The sequence below is a fragment of the Musca autumnalis genome, unplaced genomic scaffold, assembly GCF_047663935.1.
Source record: "Musca autumnalis isolate F117 unplaced genomic scaffold, ASM4766393v1 scaffold_3, whole genome shotgun sequence".
Lineage (NCBI taxonomy): Eukaryota > Metazoa > Arthropoda > Insecta > Diptera > Muscidae > Musca > Musca autumnalis.
The window spans coordinates 146,382,735-146,405,823 of NW_027411866.1; the positions used below are offsets into that span (position 1 = coordinate 146,382,735).

The 23,089-nt window shown below is 36.4% G+C and overlaps 1 protein-coding gene across 3 annotated transcripts in view; it reads right to left on the minus strand.

Annotated features, from left to right (window-relative positions):
• The window catches only part of LOC141397879 (uncharacterized), a 283,294-nt gene that overhangs the window by 12,483 nt on the left and 247,722 nt on the right, over nucleotides 1-23,089 (minus strand). For all 3 annotated transcript variants that reach the window (XM_073974708.1, XM_073974709.1, XM_073974707.1), the window contains one exon: nucleotides 478-1,454. In XM_073974708.1, the coding sequence (XP_073830809.1) occupies nucleotides 478-1,454 (977 nt within the window). The remainder of the gene's footprint in view (nucleotides 1-477; nucleotides 1,455-23,089) is intronic.

Genomic DNA, 23,089 nt, shown 5'->3' on the forward strand with positions numbered 1-23,089 from the left:
CTTTAATTCCTAGTTAGTAGAAACATTTGTTTTTATAAAACATTCCCTCCAATCTAAACTAAAATATTTAAATTGAATTCCAAAGAAAGAAATTCGAGATAAAACAACAATAAATAACCCAGATTTCTTGGCGAAAAAAAAATAAATTCTAGTCATCTATTTAATACTCTTAGGAATTTTCGGGCCAGACAATTTATGGCAGCCACAGCAAAATGGCAAGCTGACTGGCTGGCTGGTAACTTGGAACCATGCGATCGCGATCGTGTTGTTAGTGACCACAATAACCGCATAACCTCATGACTCACTAAAAATAGTCATATAAAGTACAACTAAAACCTTAGATTGCCGGCTATTGACGTTACAAATAAGGCTAAAAACGAACATTTCAAAATGGATATGCTGTGCCTCCTCTTAGCACAGCACCGTATAAATTAACACTACAAAGACAACAACAAAAAGACGGAATGACAAACTCACGTTTTTGGTGTCTGCTGTTGACTGTGCTGAGTTGTCAATTTTATGTTGTTCGAATTGCCGCCAGTTGGTGGTGGCTTAGACGTTGTGCTTGTGGTCTTCCTAGGATCGGCATCTGATGGCAATGATGAAGAAGTGGTTTTCAGTGATTGTCGGCTATCAAAGTGAGCTGTTGATGATTGTTGTACAACAGACTTTGTTGTTATTCTGAAACGTTGAAATCTTGCGGAGGTACTATCATCGGCGGCACTATTGCTGTTGCTGCTGGTACCTTCAGTTGTGATTGGAGTTCTTCCAAATGTTCGACGTTTCTGGCCAATTTGTGTTTTATGCTGCATTGTTACCACATTTTCCTCACTAAGGACTGGCGCGGATGATGATGAACGACGATCAATGTGATTGTTTGACTGAAAACTACGATGTTGTCGTATGCCACCATCATCACCATCATCATTGTTGGTATTACTATTCGATTTAGGGGTGGTCGCATCCACATGCCTAACCAGCCGTGTCGAAGCCAATGTTGTTGAAGCTTCACTTAAAATTGCTGGCTTAGAGGTGGTAATTTCAGCTGATGCTGCCGCGTGCTGTCTGGCTGCCTGTGGCAGACGTCTTTGTCGTTGGGCCATCTTTGCCTTTGGCGTCGTTGTTGTCGTTGATGGTGTGGAGGTTGGCATTGGTATCGTACTTGCAGAGGTGGTGGTGCTAAAACGACGTCTCAATTGAGGAGGTCTGGGTAACGATGGAGGCACTGGTGTAGTTGTTCGTACGAGTGAAAATCGTGTTCGGGCCGCAAATTGATGGCGCCTTGAAGATGTTGGTGAGGAGGATGATACTTCCACCGGTGATGGTGATGTTGTTGTTGTTTTTGTTGTTCTCGCTGCTGTTGCTGACGACGCTACTGTTGCCAACAATAACAATAGTAACACCAACAAAAGTGGAAGTATTTTTTGGAACAAGTTTAAGGCCAACGACTTCATCTGAAAAGAAAAAAAGAGAGAGGGTGGTAAAGAAAACTTTAGGCATTTCAGCAACAAGTTGATGATCGTAACCAAAAAATATATATTGGTACTGAAAAAATGAAATATTATGTAATGCAATTTATTAAGTCATGCACTTTTCCGTGATAATATAAAAACTGTTGTCTTGTTGTTTTTATTTGTAATTTTATGTGTTTGTTGTTGTTAACTAACGGTTAAGCTTGGCTGGTTGTGGTTATTTCTGAGTTAGGCTTGTGGCTTCTTTTTTTTGTGTGCTATAATCTAATCGGCTTGGGTTTTTGCTAACAAATATGCATCTTTCGATAGAGTAAGAGGTACAGTGGTTCAGGGTGTGAGGAGATTTTTCTCACACAAACATGTGGGAGTTAAGAAACCCCTAAGGGCATGTATTCGGATAGACTCCGGACGACTAATTGATACATTGTGACCTAGTTATAGGAAATTTGTTTATCTACTATGAACATCTCCTGTCATTCTCATGACATGGTCTAGCTAACGTAATCGTTGTAACTCGCCACTTTTAACTACAGCCGGTGCAGTTAATAGTTCGAATTTCAAAGGTATCTTAGGGTATAAGTTGTGGTCAATGTCTAAGTTGTGTAAATTGTGTCATTTTTAATTACTTTCGCAACTCAACCTTACAGGCTGTATCCTTGTCTGAAACCTCCTTTGGTATGAACAGCGTGGAGAGGTTCACTTCTAATACTGCTAAGCAGCATCGCAGTTGTATGAATAGAGGACTCCTGTAGGAGGTCTTCTATTTAAAGAACGCCTCTTAAAAAGTATTCTATTTAAAAAAGGAGTTCTTCTATCAAGTGAAAACAACTTTAGGAGGTCCTCTATCAATGGAAGGCCACTTTAGGGGTTCTGCTATCAATAGAAGACCCCTTAAAGAGATCTTATTAAATATGAAGAATTCGTAAAAAAAGTGTTCTATAATTGAGAGACCTTATTTACATTGAATACATCTTTAAAGGTTATTCTATTAACAGAAGACTTCCTATAGAAGATTTCTATTAATAAAAGATCCCCTATGGTGACTTCTATTGATATAAAAGACCCTGTTAATAGGTCTTCTATCAAGGGAAGACACCTTTAGGAGGCCTTTTATTAATAGAAATATTTAGAATTGGTAGTAGACCTCATAAAATGGTCTTCTATTGAAGGCATTTAAAAATACAAGACATCCTTAAAGGCCTGCTTTAGAGTGAAGATCTCCCAAGGGCGTCTTGTATTGATGTGCGACCTTCTTAATGAGAATTTTGGGATAATTCAATATTTCCTGAGACAATGGTCCAAAAACCTGTAAAAACCCTTTCGGTAACTATAATAACAAATGAGCATGATAACGTTCGAGTTAATTATCAGATTTTGTCAAACTTTATGCATCGTAAGATTTCTTTAGAAGATACGAGTACACCAACCTCCAAGATGGTTGGTTCGGGTACCTCTCTGGCAACATTTTTAAATTTTCGCTTATGTGCATTTTAAGGTATTTCTTGTTGGTAAGTCTGTGCTTCCTGACATAGTGGTTCAAAAGTTCTTAGGGTGACAAAATAAAATGGCTTTAGTACACAATAACTATCGAAATGAAGCACAGGTCGAAACCTTTTCTCGGATAAATTTTAAAGTTTATTTTGAATAGATCCCCCGTTTTTTTATTGCAACAGTATAACTTTTTTCTTAGGAAAAAAAACAACAGCTGCCTATACTCTCAGGTTTTAGGTTTTAATGCGATCAAAAAACCCCCCATAGGTAACTAGGTAAAGGGTAATGGTGACACACAGTGTGTGTGTCCGACTACAAATCCGAGAGTTCCAGCTGCAGGCAAAGTCAAAATCTGGTTTTAGACCCCAAGCATGTTTGGACGAAATCCGTTTCAGACAATTTGGAGATGATTAAGCCATGTCGGTCCGTCTGTCTGGCTGGAGCGCACCATAACTCTCGAACGGATGAACCGATACGGTCCAAAATTTGGGTTTCGGAATATTATGTCCAAACTTTGTACATTGTGAAATATCTACCAGACTTAGATGAGGTTCCTATATGGACTCAATTGGTCCACTCCTTCGGGTACCACCCACACAAAATTTCGGAGAAGTTTGATTTTTGTTGTAACAACTTGTATTCACTGCCCCCTATACGACATAGCAAGTTTCATCAAGGGCAAATCCATACTTCCTGAGAAAATAGCCTGAAAGTTGCAAAAAACCCGTATGACACCGTGTGTAGTGGTTGGAGCGCACAATAATTCTCGAACGGATCTAACAATTGGGTCTAAAATTTGCCCATTGCAATATTTTGTCCAAACAAAGTTTAAGTTCGAGGATAAGCCATATTGGTCTACTCCTTCAGGTACCTCCCCCACAAAAGTTCAAAAATGTTCGGAAAAATTGTGCGCACGATAATTCTTGATGGGAGTGACCGATTTAGTCCATACTTTACACAACTTATATATCTACCAGAAATAAATCAGGTTCGAATATGGACTATATTTGTCCACTCCTTCGGGTAGCTCCCACACAAAATTTCGGATAAGTTCACTTTAAGACCTGCGCTCGAATCACTTTGATTTTTGTTGAAGCAACTTGCATTCGATGCCTCAATTACGACGGTAAAATTTATTTCTGTGGCAAGTCAATAGTCCTTGAGAAAACAGCCGAAAGGTGTAAAAAACACTATGGCACTATATTTAGTGGATGGAGAGCACGATAACTCTCGAACTGATCAACCGATTTGGTCCTAAATTTGACGGTCGTCGTATTTTGTCCGAACTTAGTTTCAGTTCGAAGATGGGCAATATCGGTCCACAACTTCCACTGCTGCCTCCAATTTTTAAAAAGGTCACTAAAATGGTATGCACGATATCTCTTGTCCATCGTGTATTTTGTCCATTTTTTTTAAAGGTTCCATATCGGTCCTCTCCTTAAGGTACGTCCCCCACAAAATTTCAACATGTGTGTCTTAGTGCAGTTTAGGGTCTGTTGTTTTGGGAATAAAGTGTTTCAAATTAAACAGGCTGATGGTATATCTCTGTCGGCTAAGCCGACTGTTACTTTTTTACTTCTTCATTATAGAAAAACTTCTCTTCACGTCTCCGTAACCACTGTCCATTAACTGTAAATTGTACCAATTGATGGCAAGTCTCTGCAAATATTACAGGTGCTAGATAGACTAGCATTGCTAAGCAAAGTATTTTTGCTCGTGCCGTCGCTCGCTGTCAAAGATGGACGGACGGACACAAAAGTTGATGGTAATTAGTTGCAACGATGAGCAAGCTATGCTATCGCTGGCCAAGCTCGCTAGCTAACTTAACTTCAACCATGTTAAATAGCTGATGAGTTGTTGCAATTACGTTTAGTCAAGCTGGGTTTCAAACGTTGTTATTGTTGTTTTTGCTGTAATTGCTGTTGTATTTACTTTGAAGTTTGTGGTGTCGTTTGGTTTTTTTGTTTGTTGGTATTGTTGAGATAATCTATGTTACGTCGTCGTCGTTGTTGTACATCCATAATTGTTTGATTGGAGAAGCAACAGCACGTGCTTACATTGTTGATGATGGCGTTGTTTTTTTTTTGGTAGTTTGGCGATCGAAGGTGTTTATTGGAATCAGTAAAATGCATTGAAGCTTCAATTGCATACGTAAGTTATGGAGGGTTCTTATACATAACGTACAATTTTTTTTCGGGAATAATTAATTAAGGAAGCCTTAATGACTTCCTGAAATGACGGCCTAAAAGCTCGACAAAAATGGTTGATTAGGCCAAAACTTTGCTCACCGTAAAATTACTTCCAAACGTACATCAAAATTTAACAATTTTCGCTTATGTGCAGCTAAAGATCTGTTCGAGTATTGTTTTGGAATTTTTACGGAAGCTACCTTTTGTGGTCCTGTTAACTGCGATATTATGTTTTTCGTGTGCAAGTTCATTCTTCCAGAATATTGTGCCATAATGACCCGAACAGTAAAAAAAACTACGGTGAAGGCCACTTTTGATTTTTACACCTGTTTTATGCCACTACTCGGATCGTGTTGAAATAGCGGTAAGTCGTTGTGATGGTGACTACACGCAGAAAAATATATGTTAGAAATATGTTTGGATCCAAACAAATATTTGTTTGAAACTGATTGCAAACAAATATATGTTTGGATCCAAACATAATTTGTTTGTGTCCAAACAAATATATGTTTGCAACATTTTGTAACATATCTCAATTTTATTTGTTTGGGTACTAACATATTTTTTATGTTAGAACACATTTTTTATGGGTGGAGAGAGGATGTTTGTCAAAGAGAGTAACAACAAGGCTCTCGCGGCTACGGAATGCTGTTTTACAATAAAGAGCTGTGTGTGATGTAATAGGAGATGCAGAAGCTTTGGTGTGTGTGTGTGTGTATGCGGTAAAACACGTGTGTTTCGTGCTTTGTTGTTGTTAACCAACGTAGCAAGCTAAGAGGAAAAGAAAAAATGGTATTAATCATGTTGTTCTTTTTTCTTCAGTTTTCTAAATACAATCGTTGAGTAAAGACGGTAAAGTGAGTGAATAAATCAGTGTTTTGTCTTTTCTTAAAGAAATGGTGCTTTTTACTAATTAAATGCCTAATACATTTTATAATTGAATCAAAAAGGTGAATGGAAATATTTCATTGGACAAGGAAAAAATCGCATTTAGTATTGGTAATTACATCAATACATTTTTCATATACATACATACATATGTATATTTTAAATATGGATGTACATATTTATAACATTATATAATCATTTGATTCCAGATGCCGATTTCCCGCAAATGATTCCAACTTTGAGGAAAATGTGTTTTATTTCGCAACTAAGGAGAAGCATTCAACGATGTTTGTATATAATTTTTTCTTTATAAAAGAGCTGCTTTTTATAAATTATTTCATTCAGTTTTTCTTTTACTGAAGTCTGTTATGTATTTCTTTGGAATTTTTTATGTACCTATGTGTCTTTTGTTGCTTTTGCTTTTTATACCCTCAGCATTTATGCTAACGAGGGTATATACACTTTCATACGGGCAAAATGTGCCTCATCGAAATAATGGTTTTAGACCCCAAGTATGTTTGGACGAAATGTGTTTCAGACAATTTGGAGTCGATTTAGCAATGTCCGTCCGTCTGTCTGGCTGGCTGGTGCGCACGATAGCACGATAACTCTCCAACGGATCAACCGATTCGGTTCAAAATTTGGCTTTATTTACATTTTGCCCAAACTTAGTTTAAGTTCGAAGATGGGTTATATCGGTCCACTCCTTCCGGTACCTCCCCCACAAAAGTACGAAAATGTTCGGAAAATTTGTGCGCACGATAACTCTTGAAGGGAGTAACCGATTTGGCCCACACTTTGTACATCGTGAAAGTTCTACCAGACTTAGATGAAGTTTAAATATGGACTCAATCGGTCCACTCCTTCGGGTACATCCCACACAAAATTTCGGAAAAGTTCAGTTTAGGACCTGCTCTCGAATCGCTTTGATTTTTGTGGTAGCAACTTGTATTCGCTGTCCCCCATACGACGGTACAAGTTTCATAAGGGGCAAGTCCATACTTCCTGAGAAAATTGCCTGAAAGTTGCAATAAAAACCTTATGAAACCGTGTGTAGTGGTTGGAGGGCAAGATAAATCTCGAACGGATCTGCCAATTCGGTCCAAAATGTGGCCTTCGTAATATTTTGTCCAAACATAGTTTAAGTTCGAAGATAAACCATGTCGGTCTACTCCTTCAGGTACCTCCCTCACAAACATTAAAAAATTTTCGGAAAAAATATGCGCACTATAACTCTTGAAGGGAGTGACTGATGTAATCCATACTCTGCACATCCTAATATATCTACCAGATATATTTGTGCACTCCTTTGGATACCTCCCACACAAAATTTCAGATAAGTTCACTTTAAGACCTGCTCTCGAATCACTTTGATTTTTGTTGAAGCGATTTGGATTCGCTACCTCCATTACGACGGTAAAAGTTTTTTCAGGAGCAGGTCCATATTTCTTGGGAAAACATCCCGAAATGTGTAAAAAGCCATATGTCACCATATGTGGCTCTCGAACTGTTCTACCGATTTGGTGCAACATTTGGTATTCGTCATATTTTATCCAAACTTAGTTTCATGGGGCAATATCGGTCCCCAACTTCCGGTACTTCTCCCCAATATTTAAAAAATGTCAGTAAAATGTTAGGACGATATCACTTGAATTGGTCAACCAATTTGATCCAAACTTTGGTTCTCCTAATACTTTGTCAAAATTTAGTTTAACTTCTAAAATGGCCCATATCGGTCCTCCCTAAGGGTACCTCCCCCACAAAAGTTCAACATTTGTGTTAATTCCTAGTCCACATTTTTATCGGCAAGTTCAAATGTTGAAAAAGGGCCACAAAATTCTGAAGAGACGCTAGATGAAAGTCCGTAGATGAAAGTTTCAATTCACATTGGCTGAGGGCATACATCTGTCGGCAAAGCCGACTGACACTTTTTTACTTGTTTTCTATGTCTTTCAATAAACCACTACCATTTATAAATGTGTGTATATGTTTGAGATAGCCAGTGAGCGCTTACTGAGAGCCAGTGAGCATACATTTCAATGTGTTTCACAGAAGTTTGGGGCCCTGGAATTACCCGAAGGGATGGATAGTCATTTCAGTTAATCCTTAAACAAAAATGTTGAACTTTTGTTGGGGGAAGTATCTGAAGGAGAAGACCGATAGGGACCATTATCGAAGTTAAACTACATTTGGATAAAATATTAGTAGATCAAAAGTTTGGGCCAAATCGGTTGTCCCATTTATGAGATATCGCGCGTACCAATTTAGCGAAAAACTAAGTTTAGATAAAATATTACGAAGGCCAAATTTTAAACCTAATCGGCTGATCCGTTCGATCCGCTCCAGCACCTACGCATGGTGCCGTAGGGCTTTTTGCAGATTTCGAGCCTACTTCTCAGGAAATATGGGTAAAAAATATTTATGGATAAAAATGGTAAAATTTTAAACAAGCTTTAGTATATAGCAAATAAAAAAATCCTCCCTTGAAACCCATGATGTTAGCAAATTAGGGGAACAGTTATTATAGCGCCCATAGAAGACTAAATACTAAATATCAGCCATTTCTGTAGGATAGAACGTCTAAAATCCTGAAAAAAACTAAAATCGGGAGGTACCGTTCTTCTGAGGTATATATAAAACATGGACCAGTGCTGACAAATTTCGGTAGGAAAGTTTAGTCACCCCAAAGAAGGCTAAATATGTATTAAATTACAACCATTTCTGTAGGATAATGCAGCTAAATCCCTGAAAAAAAAACCATAAATCGGGCGGTACCGTTCTATGGTGGGTATTCAAAACGTGGACGACTGACCCATTTTCGGAAAAAAGTTTGTAGGCCCAAAGAAGACTCAATATTACTCTTAAAACCATTTTTCATTCAAAAATTATAAAATAAATCAATAAAACAGCAAATAACTGATTTTTTTTTTACTTCTACATATCGACACCTCCAAATAATAGTATGCTAAGTCTAAAAAGTAAGTTTTGCAGGAGAAGCTCTCAAAGTTTGGAAATTTTTTTGAACTTCAGTACTATGCTAAGTCAATATTTGTTTATAACTTTTGTTCGGATTGACCGATCATTACCAAAATTAGACAGAGTTTAAGTTAAAGGACGTTCGACACCTCCAAATAATAGTTTGCTAATTCCGAAAAGCGAGTTTTGCAGAACAAGCTATAAAGTATGGAAATTTCTTTGACCTTCAGTACTATGCTAAGTAAATATTTGTTTATAACTTCTGTTCGGATTGTCCGATCATTACCAAAATTTGACAGAATTTAAATTAAAGGACGTTAAATATAAAAATGTAAAGAACTTGAAAACATGCTAAGTCGACTTAGCATACTATTGTTTGGAGGCGTCGATATATAGGATCAGCGCCATTGTTCGAAATTTCGAACACTATTTTCGGGGAAAACGAAAAATCGGAAAATTTTTGAGTAGATTTTTGACATCTGGGGGCTTATTCTGTAACTTTTTAACAACTTCACTCATTGTTTGTTTTACAACAATTTCTTTTATTTGTTTTGTTGTTGTTACAAAAACAAAAGAAATTTTAACAATATCGATAGTTAGATATAGTTAGAGATGACAGACTGAAAATTGGCGATAAATGGTTTAGATGGGACGTTGAAAAAATATTATTGTGCGGCTCTTCCAATGCTGTTGATATCATGCTCGAATTGTATGGAGAAGAGTTTAATTTAAACTTAAAATATAACGTTATAAAACAATCATTGAATTCAAAAAACTAAAAAATATTACAGGTGTCGAAACATCAAAAAAGCAGATAATTTTAAGTAATTTTTCAAATAAACCCTTTAAAATATTGTCGTATAACATACATGGTTTAAAAAATAAATGTTTGTATCCAGATTTTTTTGAGTATGTAAAGGACTTTGAAATGTTTGCTTTGATCGAAACACATATACCAGAAAGCGAAACAAATAGATGGTCAAAGTATTTCGGAGAATTTTATTTATATTGGCAAAATGCACAAAGAACTCATCTACATGGAAGAGCTAGTGGAGGAATATTGTGTGGAATAAAAAGAAACCTACCAGAAATCGGAATAAAACATGAATATCGGAGAGGAAATAATATAGATGTAATTAAAATAATTACCAAAGAATCAAGCTTTGTTTTTGTTCCTGTATATATAAGAGGAGAAAACTGGTCGATGGAATTTGAAAATATAAAGGAAGCAGTTAAAGATTTAACAGATAACAAATTAATACTGGCAGGAGACATGAATATCCGGATAGGAAACCTCCAACAAGACATTGAAAGCTGTTTGCAATCAGAATTCAAAGCAGGCCGGGAAACCAGATTATCAAAGGATACTGTAGTAAATACAAAAGGTAAACTTTTCATGGAGTTTTGCGAAGATAACGGACTGGTAATTTTAAATGGAAGAACCAATGGAGACGAAAGCGGACATTTCACTTTTGTAAGTGCTTCTGGCAATTCAGTGAATGATATTGGGGCTGTGTCAATTGAAGGATTAAATCTTATAAGAAAATTTCAAGTTGAAGAGAAAATATGGTCAGACCACTTACCCCTAAGAATAGAAATTGAAGCACAACAATCAAAAATGAACACAAAACCTTTAAATTTGCTCCCAAAATTGCAGTGGAAACAACAAGGTGGAAAATATAAACAAAAATTGAATGAAAACCTACAAGATGCAAGATTCAAAGTTGAATTAAACGGTCTAAAAGATTTGTCGAACATTATACACAAGTCCGCAGTAAGATGGAAGCAAACTAACAAGCCTAGATCTATTAAGTCTATGTGGTTTAACAGCAAATGTGAAAAAGCTCGGAAAAAGTCATTCAAACTATTGAATATATTCCGAAAGACAGATCTACAAGACGATAAAAATAATTACATAGCAGCTGTTAAAGCATATAAAATAACATGTCGAGAACGGAAGAAGGAACATATAAGAGAACTTGAGGCAAAACTCTCTAATACTTCCGATAGTAAACAATGGTGGAAAATTGCGAATCAGTTGAGAGGCCAAAATTTACATATCGGACAAAACATAACAGCCCACGAGTTCCGAACATATTTTGACAGGCTATTAAATCAACCACAGTTCGCTGAAGATATCCAATATGCAATATGCTATCGTACTGATCATGAGCTAGACCGAGATATAGATGTACGCGAAATAAACGATATATTACGAAGAACAAAAGAAAATAAGGCCCCAGGGATCGACAGAGTGCCCTATGAATTCTTGAAAAATGCCTCACATGAATTTCTATCAGAATTAGGAAAACAGTATAACACAATCTTTAACACAGGGCAGATAGATGCTGTACTAGAAGAATCTGTTATATTCCCTATACACAAAAAAGGATCATTGAGCGAACCAAGTAACTACAGAGGGATTTCTTTTATGAATACATCCGCAAAAATACTCATGGGAATTCTAAACAAGCGCATACAAGTTTGGGTAGAAAAAAATAACATTATGAACGAATTCCAAGCTGGCTTCCGCCCAGGATACTCGACAGTGGATAATATATTCAATTTGGCGTCTATTGTTCATCTCAAACTTCACGAAAAGAAAAAGGTATACGCATTCTTTGTGGATTTCACTGCTGCCTTCGATATGATTTCGAGAAAGCTTCTTATATATAAGTTACACTGCTTGGGTATATCGACAAAAATTATTAGTCTCATCGAAAACATATATAAGAGTACAAAGTCAGTTGTGTGGACAGGAAATTCACTATCAGAACCTTTCAACACTTATACAGGAGTCCGTCAAGGATGTTTGTTATCACCCCTGCTGTTTACATTATATATAAATGATATTCACGATTGGTTGGAAGGTGGTCTAATGATCGACACGATGAATATTCGTGTGCTACTTTATGCCGATGACATTGTCATATTAGCGGATGATAGAAATGTACTACAAAATATGATAATAAAGTTGGAACATTACTGTAAATTATGGAATATGGTAGTAAATTTATCAAAATCTAAAGTTATGGTTTTCCGTAATGGAGGCCGATTATCTAACAATGAGAGATGGTAATATCAGAACCGAGACATTGAAATAGTAAATGAATTTTGTTATTTAGGTGTAATTCTAACACCGAAAATGACATTTACAAAACATGTTAACACTAGAAATAGTAAATCAAAAACTTGTATTAATGCAACTTGGAATGGAATTTTAATTAAACCGGAAATATCGGTAATAGCCAAATGGAAAATCTTCCAAAGTGTATGCAGATCAACTCAGTCCTATGGAGCACAAGTATGGGGATTTGGTTGGTTTGAAGAAGTGGATAAATTACAGAGGTATTTCCTAAAAAGAATACTACGACAACCAGACTCTATACCGAATTATATACTATCGTTGGAAACAGATATAGTAGACAACCACTTTTATACACTGAAACTACATGCTGATTACATTCAAAATGTTATATATAAATACCGAGCGGGGCGTCTACCACATTAAAACTTGGGAGAAGAGAATATTTTGGGCCCAAGCATTGACAAATTTCGGCGAAGAAAATAATGAAACATTCACAAACATATGCATAACATCAGTTGAATGGGGACTAAAAACAAATGCTATTTTAAACAAGCTTAGAACACAAAGTTATATGCAAAAAAGGGAAAATGCTAATAATAGTGAAACAAGATTCTACCGTTATTTAAATCCAGATGTGGGTGTGGAGTATATGAAAAATGTATGGAATGTAGACAAAATTTCAACTATAATGAGAACAAGAGCTGATTTATTGCCATTGAAAGGAAACACTTTCAATAATGAGGAATCCCGAAATTGTACATTATGTAACACAAATTTTCAATTTGCAACATTTCATAGCCAAATGTCCTTTGTTCAGAGATTTAAGAATACGATACTTTGGAAATACATATCTTGAAGAAATTGATTTAATAAAGGTCTTAAATGGAGATACAGAAAATGGTTGGGACAACTTGTATAACTATGTAAAATGTGCTCTTAAATATAGAAAACTTATAATTCGTGAAGAATTCTAAAATTTAACTGAATAATATAAAATGAATTGTAATAATAAGATACATGTATTAACAAATGATAACTAACGGTTTAGACAGACAACTTTAATAAGTTATTGTCAGAATGTAAATATTTTATTTTGTTATCTTTAAGATAATTAGTTTATCCATCAATTTTGTATAAACAAATTTTTATGAAAGTAACAAAATAAAAATCTAATCTAACAAGTAAAAAAGTATCAGTCGGCTTTGCCGACAGAGATATACCCTCAGCCTGTGTATATTGAAAATTTTTTTTTTTCTAAAAAACGCATGTATTTAGGATGTTTTAAAAAATTTGTGCGTTTGAACTGACAAAAATGTTGTTTAGCATTTAATATCAAAAGTTTTGCGGAGGAGATACTAAAAAGAATGGATCTCCATCCACTACATATGGTACCATAGGGGTTTTTTAGACCTTCAGGGATGTTTGCTCAAGAAGTATGAACTTGCCCCTGAAACAACTTTTACCATCGCAATTGAGGCAGCAATGCAAGTTGCTTCAACAAAAATCAAAGTGATTCGAAAGCAGGTCTTAAAGTGAACATGTATCCGAAATTTTGAGTGGGAGGTACCGGATGGAGTGGACAAATATAGTCCATATTTGAACCTGATCTATATCTGGTAGATATATTAGGATGTGTAAAGTATGGACCAATTCGGCCACTCTCTTCAAGGGTTATCGTACGCACAATTTTTCTGAACATTTTTGAACTTTTGTGGGGGAGGTACCTGAAGGAGTGGACAGATATGGCTTATCTTCGAACTTAAACTATGTTTGGACAAAATATTACTAAGGCCAAACTTTGGACCGAATCGGTAGACCTGTTCGAGAGTTATTTTGTCCTCCAACCTCCTCACACGGTGTCATAGGGTTTTTTTTTGGCTTTCAGGCTATTTTCTCAGGAAGTATGGACTTGCCCCTGATGAAACTTACACCGTCGTATGGAGGGCAGTGAATACAAGTTGCTAAAGCAAAAATCAAAGCGATTCGAGAGATGTTCCTAAACTAAACTTTTCCAAAATTTTGTGTGGGAGGTACCCGACGGAGTGGACCGATAGAGTCCATATTAAAACCTGATCTAAGTCTGGTACACGCTCCACGATGGGCAAAGTATGGACCAAATCGGTTACACCCTTCAAGAGTTATCGTGCGTACAAATTTTCCGAACATTTTCGAACTTTTGTGGGGGAGGTACCGGAAGGAGTGGACCGATATAGCTCATCTTCGAACTTAAACTAAGTTTGGACAAAATATTACGAAAGCCAAAATTTGAACCGAATCGGTTCATCCCTTCGAGAGTTATCGTGCGCTCCAGACAGACAGACAGACGGACGGACATTGCTCAATCGACTTCAAATTGTCTGAAACACATTTCGTCCAAACATACTTGGGGTCTAAAACCATTATTTCGATGAGGCACATTTTGCCCGTATGAAAGTGTATATACCCTTCATAGCCTAAAGGCTGAGGGTATAAAAATCTAATCTAATCTAATATCGATAGTTCTTAAAAGATACAGAATAGGCCTACTGGGGATCCTAATTACTCTAAGAAAGTATTTTTTTTCTTAAAAACTAAATAAAAAAAATTATATCGGGACGAAATGGGTTAATCTGAACTCTTCCGAAATTTTGTGTGGGAGGGAGTTACTCGAAGGAGTGGACCTATATAGTCCACATTCAAACCTGATCTTTGTCTCATTGAGATATTACAATGTGCAAATTATTGACCATTTTTGAAAAAAAAAAAATGAACTTTGTGGGAGATGTACCTGAGGTCGGTCCACCTCCTTATCTTCGAACTTGATCTAAGTTTGGACAAAATATTACGAAGGCAAAATTTTGGACCGAATCGGCTGATCCGTTGGAGAATTATAGTGCGCTCCAGCCACTACACATGGTGCCGTAGTGCTTTTTAAAGATTTAGGGCCTATTTATCAGGAAATATGGACCTGCCTCTGAAAAAACTTGACATTCGTAATGGGCGCAACCAATACAAGTTGTTGAAAAATGAAGCAAAGCGATTGGAGGGCAGGCCTAATCTACACTTTTCCGAAATTTTGTTTGGGAGATACTCGAAGGAGTCAACCTAATCTATGTCTTGTAGAGATATTACGATGTGCAAATCATGGACCAAATCGGTTGCTGCCTTCTAGAGTCATAGTGCGTACCATTTTTACAAACAAAAATTTGAATTTTTGTGGGAGAGGTACCTGGTGGTTGGACGAACTTAAACTAAGTTTGGACAAAATATTACGAAGATAAATTTTCAGGCCAAATCGGCTGATCCATTCGAGAGTTTTCCTGCGACTTCAAATTGTCTGAAACTGATTTCGTCCAAACATACTTGGGGTCTAAAATCATTATTTTAATGAGACACATTTTTCCAGTATGAAAGTGTTAGCACAAATGCTGAGGGTATAAAAATGATTATTGTTTCTTTTGTAAACTTCCAAAGGGTCCATTACTCCTGTCGCTCCTATTACTGTACTTACAGTCATAGGCTGAGGGTATTTAGCTGACGGCAAAACCGGACGATTCTTTTTTTCATCTATATAAACCTCCGAGGACGGCTGCCTGTAAAGAGTCTTAATTCACGATCATAGAACTGGATTTGTGTCGTGAAAAATTGTACAAAACCAAACTTTTAATGTCAATATTATGGCTTTAATAATTTTTAGAATAATTTGCGAAACATTTTCAATTTTTTTACATTTGCCTTAAAATAAATAAATTTTCGACTCTTTGACAGCAACGGTTTTTTTCTATATTTTTAATCTGCACAGAAACAGAACTGAAACCATTCAACTTGCAATTGTCATGGCAATACTTAAAAAAACCTGTTTTGGGACTATATCGGAAAATTTCAATCTTGGTTAATGCGAAAAGTTTTCAGAGTCTGAGGTTGATTTTTTTTGTACAAACGACAGCAACAACAACTAGAAAAGTGTGCAGCACGATTCTTATTTAAAATTAGTTACAGTTAGGTGAAGTATGTTTTTTTTTGTTTTAGATTATTTTTTGCTTATTTCCCTCTACCTCTCTTTCAAATCTTAGACAAAACCGATCAATGTCTGTCCATTGGAGTCATTAATTTTATGTCTTCGAAAAAAAAAAACTATTGGTCTATGTTTTTATTTTTTAAATTTAATTGTAGACTAGCAACAACGTCTTGAGACTTCAACAACAAGCTGAGTACCAAAAAAAGTGGTTTTTAGGCAGATTGTTGGAGCCTCTGTTAATGTAAATGACTGACTAGCTGGCAAACCGCGATTTGCGTTAGCAACACCACTAGCTGATGGCTTTTAGCAAAGTTCTTTTTTGTTAAATTTTGTTGCCTTTTGCAACTGCAGTCCGTTTTTGTGTGTGTATGTGTGTGCCAAAATAGTAGCTTCAGATGCATCCATCCAAATGGCCAGAATAAATGAATGAATGGATGGGTGATGCTTTATTTTTACTATAACCATAAATCATTTGGTCCAACAACAACAGCAACACCGTATATTGAAGTAAGGCACGAGGACGACGTGCATTGATGATGACTTTGAAAGATTCAACATGAATTGAGAAGTTTGAAGGTTATTGAAGTCTGAGGTTTTTTTTCAATACTTTTGGCAGCAGACACAATTGTTCATGGTTATGGTCAGCAGAAACATCATCGATGACATAGACAAAAATATCATTGTCATGGCCATCGTTCAAATAGATTTGTAAATTAAAGGAATAAATATTTGCTTTTGAAATATGTAGTGGGGTGAAATTGTTTGAGGTGTTACAAGGTGTTCAACATCCTGCTAGAAAAGGTTATACGAGAGGCAAACGTCAAAAGAAGTGGCACAATCTACACCAATAGTCACATGTTACTTGCTTATGCTGATGATATAGACATCATGGGCCGATCAGTAAAAGAAGTAACTGATACCTTTATAAAGGTCGAAGGAGAATCTGCTAAAGTGGATCTGGTGATAAACGGCGAGAAGACCAAGTTGATGGTGTCGACGCGCAATGCGTCCATTGAGATCGGACCAACTTTTGAAGTTGGTTCCTATAATTTTGAGGTAGTAAAAGACTTCGTATACCTCGGCACCGCAGTAAACACAACACACGACATCAGCTGTGAAATAAAAAGAAAAATTGTATTGGCCAACAGATGCTACTTTGGCTTAAGCAAGCACTTCAAAAACAAAGCCACAACTCGTCAAAGAAAAATAACGCTTTACAAATCACTGATACTACCCGTGCTGATGTATGGTTCCTAAGCCTGGGTACTTGAGAGAAAAATTCTTCGAAAGATCTACGGACCAATCTGCGTTGACGGCGAATATCGACGTCGTATGAACCACGAGCTGTATCTGCTATACAACGACATCAATATAGTTAAACGTATCGAGATGCAGCAATTGCGTTGGCTAGGCCATATAATAAGAATGAGCGATAATGAACCCGCTAAAAAGGGGTATAAATTCGAGCCACATGGCGGTGCACGCAGAATTGGCAGGCCAAAGAATAGATGGAGCAAACAAGTGGATGAAGAGATGAAGAGACAAGGCGCGGTATTCCAGAAAGCAAAGCACTAAACAGAGGGAATTGGAGATCTTTTCTTAGTTCGGTCTATGGAACAAATGTTATGTAATGGGCCAGCTAAATAAGTAAGTATTGAGGCCACTACCTTCAAAATACCGCAAATAGGGAGGTATCGTTCTATGGGGGCTATACTAAGGCTTAGTTCTATTCCGACAAATTTCTGGGAAAAAGTTGTATACACACACCCTAACGAAGACTAAGTACCAAACTTCAGCCATTTCGGTGTAATAATGAGGCTAAAACCTTCAAAATACCAAAAATCGGTTTGGTACCGTTCTATAGGGGCTATATGAAGACGTGGACCTATATTGACAAATTTCATATGGAACGTTTAGTACGGCAAATGAAGACCAAATACCAAATTTCAGCCATTTCGGTGGAATAATGAGGCCTAAACCTTCAAAATACGGAAAATCGGGAGCTACCGTTCTATGGGGGCTATATGAAGGCGTGGACCTATATCGACAATTTTGTGGGGGAACGCTTTATACCCCCAACGAAGACTAAGTACCAAATTTCAGCCATTTCGGTGTTTTAATGAGGCTAAAATCTTCAAAATACCAAAAATCGGGTGTTACAGTTCTATGAGGGCTTTATCAAATACCAAACATTCTAGTAGTAATATAAACTTCTATACCAAATTACAAAGATCTATTTTAAAAATTGCGAGCTGTATCTTAATTTGAACAGATGGGCGGACGGACTGACGGACCTGGTTATATCGACTTAGAATTTTACCCTGATCAAGAATCTATATACTATATACTCACTAACAAAACTTCTGAAAGAGTGCAAACCAACTTTCATTGAAGGAACTGTTTTCCATCACCAAATTAAAAGGCTAATGAATGTGCAAAGATGATAAGAACCTCTACAAGCTACAAATTAAGAGCAAAAGCCGCATTGGTTAATCCAGTGACAAATCTGCTGGTACCAATACAACTCACACGTCCAAACGAAAGAGGACAATGTAAGCGAGTGTGTCCGCGCTTACCAGCTCTGAAATTAAGTTAACTTAGGTCCAATGGAGAGGTGGGAAAGCTCAAACCATTGAAGCAGAACTGTGGTCCAATGGAGAGGTGGGTAAGCTCAAACCATTGAAGCAGAACTCCAGAAAGTGTTAAGTGAGTTCAAGCTATGACGATCAATTGTGATGATTGTAACCGACGCAACAACCGTGACTACAATCTAAATAACTGGGGTTGTAGTTCGACTGCTGCAAATGTTCGAAGAGAAGTTTCAGCATCATAATCATGCGATCCAGCATTCTTCGCGTTACCATAGACCATAAGCTCCATGTATCGACTAAATCACAAAACATTGAACACACATTCTGTGTGCAGAATTTGATGAGCAATTATGTACACTTGAAAGCAGCCATCACGAATGGTAGAACTGAAATTAAGGAAACAGGCGACTGGAGAGACGACATGAAGTTTCTCTTCCACCTCACTTATCTGAGAGGAGTGAGATCCCCTTTATAAATTTTAAGCAGATCCCAAACCAGCAACAATGCATGATGGAACTCTTGTACCATTTTAGCTTTTCTTGTGTTTATTCTGATACATTAAGCCGGGAAGAGCAAACGAAAATGCTGTTCATTCATTTCTCACTCATGGTCTATCATTAGAGTTGTTCTAATCTAGTTTAATTCAATGAATTGAGTACCCGTGTTAGATGCAACTGTACATATTGCAAATTATTTTCAAAACGTGCATCAAGCTACCAATAAGGTCTATATCGGACAACACCTTCGTGTACCTCCCTTACGAAAGTTCAACATTTTCGCTAAGTATAGTTTATGAGCTGTTCGAGGATCCTTTTGAGATTTTTACAGAAGGTACTCCTGGTCAGGATATGTGGTCTTGTTGACGGTGATATAATGTGTTTCTTGGTCAAGTCCATGATTTCAGACATGATGGTCCAAAAGCTCTAAATTAAAGGACTCGTGGTCACGCTAATAGGAAGGAGTCCATCAAAAAGTTCAACAATTTACGGTTGGTAGTCCATGTGCTTTTGATTACAATTATACATAGACATTAAGCCGGGGCGATTTGTATGGAAGGAAACAAAACTTAATGGGCCCTTCGCGTTTCTGATTCCTGGGATTGAACTGAGCAAAAAAATCCCAGGACCATAAGTCTACGGTGAAAATCGAGCCTCCCGATTTTTTTTACTTTAAGTTTTTTATCCACGTTTTTTTGACATTTTGGCATATAACGGCCAAACCATTGAAATTTTTGATCCTCATCATTTTCAAAAATATTTTCAATTTTTGTTTTGTTCAATATTTATACCCTAAACCACAATGTGGAAAAGGGTATTATAAGTTTGTTTTGGTAAAAATTCATGTAACCCCGCGAAATATTCGTCGGAGACCCCCAATGTGGTATACCATTCTTCATATCTCGACGAGATAAAGCGATTTTGAGATGTGTGTCCGTCCGTCCGTCTGTCCATTATAAATTGTAAACACGCTCCAGGCCGCAATTATAGACCGATCGTCACGAAATGGAGGTCGGGTTCAGATCAGAATAGATCCCTATTCTTATTGGTGATGATCGTGAAATATTTAGCGGGTGAAATGGACCAAAAACATAATATTTATCCCATTTCTAGCGGCTCTGTAGGTCTCAATAATAGTCCGATCAACACGTAATTTTAAATAAGGTAAGAGTATATCACAAAGGAGAAGCTGGCAATTTGAGATGGCGATCGGATAATATTTAGAGGGTTAAATGGACCAAAACTTTTGTGTGAAAATTGTGAAAATTTTTAATATACAGCTTATATCTTAATTCCTGGAAGTGTCATTCCAGACAAGTGAGATATACTTGAAAGTGGAACGCTTGACCTTTCAATTGATGCCAATTATGTTGGTGTGCATGATCAGATAACAGAGTTACAGCCTAATATATTCCGTTATTTGTTTGTAGTGTAATAATAAACTCGCTAGAAGTCGCAATTATACATCAATACTCACGAAATTTTGCACCGGGTAAGTATATAGGTCGGTTTTAATGATGATCTGATATTCTTTAGCGGGTGAAATGGACCATTACCTTTGTATGAAAAATATAAAATTTTTTTTTTTTGGTCGATATTTTAATTCCTTGAGGACATATATATTTCGTAAAGTAGCCTGCCTACATATGGAAAAAAACTACTGACCTTTCCTCTGATGTAAATTGCAATAAAGTGTTTGCTAGATAACGGGTCTACTTCCTAATATATAATGGGTTCTGTGTAGAGAACCACATTTTTATCCCATGCTACACGAAATATTCATCCTAGACCCCTTATTTGGTATGCCAAAATTCATAACTCGCTGATATAAAGCGATTTAGCGATGTGTGTCCGTCCATTAAAAATTAAAAACAAGCTTAAGGCCGCAATTATGGACCGATTGTAACAATTTTTTTAAGGAGATTGGGTTCGGGCTAGAATAGAAATGATTGGTTTTTGGTGATGATCGTGAAATGTTCAGGGGATGAAATGGACCAAAAACTAAATTTTAACCAATTTTGTAGCGGCTCTGTAGGTCAAAATAATAACCCGCAAAATTTTAAACAAAATTTGAGTTTATGATGAAGAAGAAGCGTACAAACTAACGTGAAGATCAGATAATACTTAGCGGGTGAAATGGACTGAAACTTTTGTGTGAAATTGGTAAAAATTTCAATAACGTAGCGGTTAAACAACGGAAGTAGTTGTACTACATAAGTGGGTTTCATTACATTTTAGTTTGTGTGAACTAAATTTTCCTTTCCTGAGAAATTGTGAGAAATTCGGTTATAGTTTTTTTGTGGGGGTTTTCAGACTAAAACCACTATAACATAGCCATTTTTTAACCGATTTAAAAAAATAATAATTTGTTCGAAAGATATAATTCACCCTTTAAAAGGAAGAAGGATCAATAGAAATCCGATGTGAAAAAATAAGATATGACCGTTTAAATTTGAAAATGTAAGAATCCCAGATTTTATAAAAAAATAAAACGAAGTGACCCAAACGAACTAAAGGCATTCTCGTTCTCCATGGATCCCAATACGATAGATTTTTGCATCAGAATGCTTGATTTTTTTTTCTGGTCAACTTTTGTAGCACAATGCCATTTATCGATATTTTCCGATTCCGGAAAAGGACAAAGGTATAAAGGAAAAATTAAATTGACAAATTTTAAAAAATTCAGAAAAAATAGTAATCGTCCGAATCCCATTACCACATAGGACTTAACATTTTTGTAATTGAACGTAGTTTAATACAAAAAAAATTTAAAGAAAATCTAAGGGGTCGAACATCTTTAAAAATTGATTTTAAATATTAAATCGCGAAAATAGCATCCAAGCCCACTGTGCATTTTTTGCTATTTTTTATTTAACAGCTGAGAAAACAACAAAACATACAAAAAAAGATTTTTTCAAATTGGACCAATATTAAAGAAGTTATGAGTATTTCTTTGCATGTAGTTTTTACAGAATTTGACTTTTTCAAGGCGCGATATCTCTGGAACCGTTAGTCAAAAAAATCTGAAAATATACTAAAATGTTTTGTTAATCAGCAGCATCACCACATCAAAAAATAAAGGAAATCAAAAACCTCATCTTGAAAAACTGTCCGATTTCACTCAGAAATCCCCATATATTCTTGATCAGGGTAAAATTCTAAGTCCGTCTGTTGAAATCAAGATACAGCTCGCCATTTTTAAGATAGATCTTTGTAGTTTGGTATAGAAGTTTCTATTACTCCTAGGTTTTAGCTTCATTATCACACCGAAATGTCTCAAATTTGGTACTTAGTCTTCGTTGGGGCTAGAAAACTTTCACCCAGAATTTTGTCGGTATGGGTCCACGCCTTTATATAGCCCCCATAGGTTGTGGTATTTAGTCTTCGTTCGTTCAACTTTCCCCTTTAAAATTGTCGGTTTAGGTCCACGCATTCATATAGCCGCCATAGAACGGTACCTCCCGATTTTCGGTAATTTGAAGGTTGTGACGTCATTATCCTTCCGAAATGACTGAAATTTGTTATTTAGTCTGTCATGGGTTTATAAAATGTTCCAGAAAAGAATTATCAGTAAAGGTCCACGTTTTCCTATATCCCCCAATAGAAGCGTACCTCTTAATTGACGGTATTTTTTTTTTAGGTGTTAACCACATTATCTAACTGAAATATCTGAAATTTGGTATTTAGTCTTCATTGAGTCTAAAAACTTTACACCAGAAATTTGTCGGTATGGATCAACGTTTTGATATAGCCCCCATAGAACGGTACCTCCCGAATTTCGGTATTTTGAAGGTTAGCGACATTGTTTTACCGAAATTTTTGAAATTTGGAATTAAGTATTCTTCATAAACGAAAGGAAACTAATTGTTCCATTTTACTTAATCACCTCTCGTGATAGAT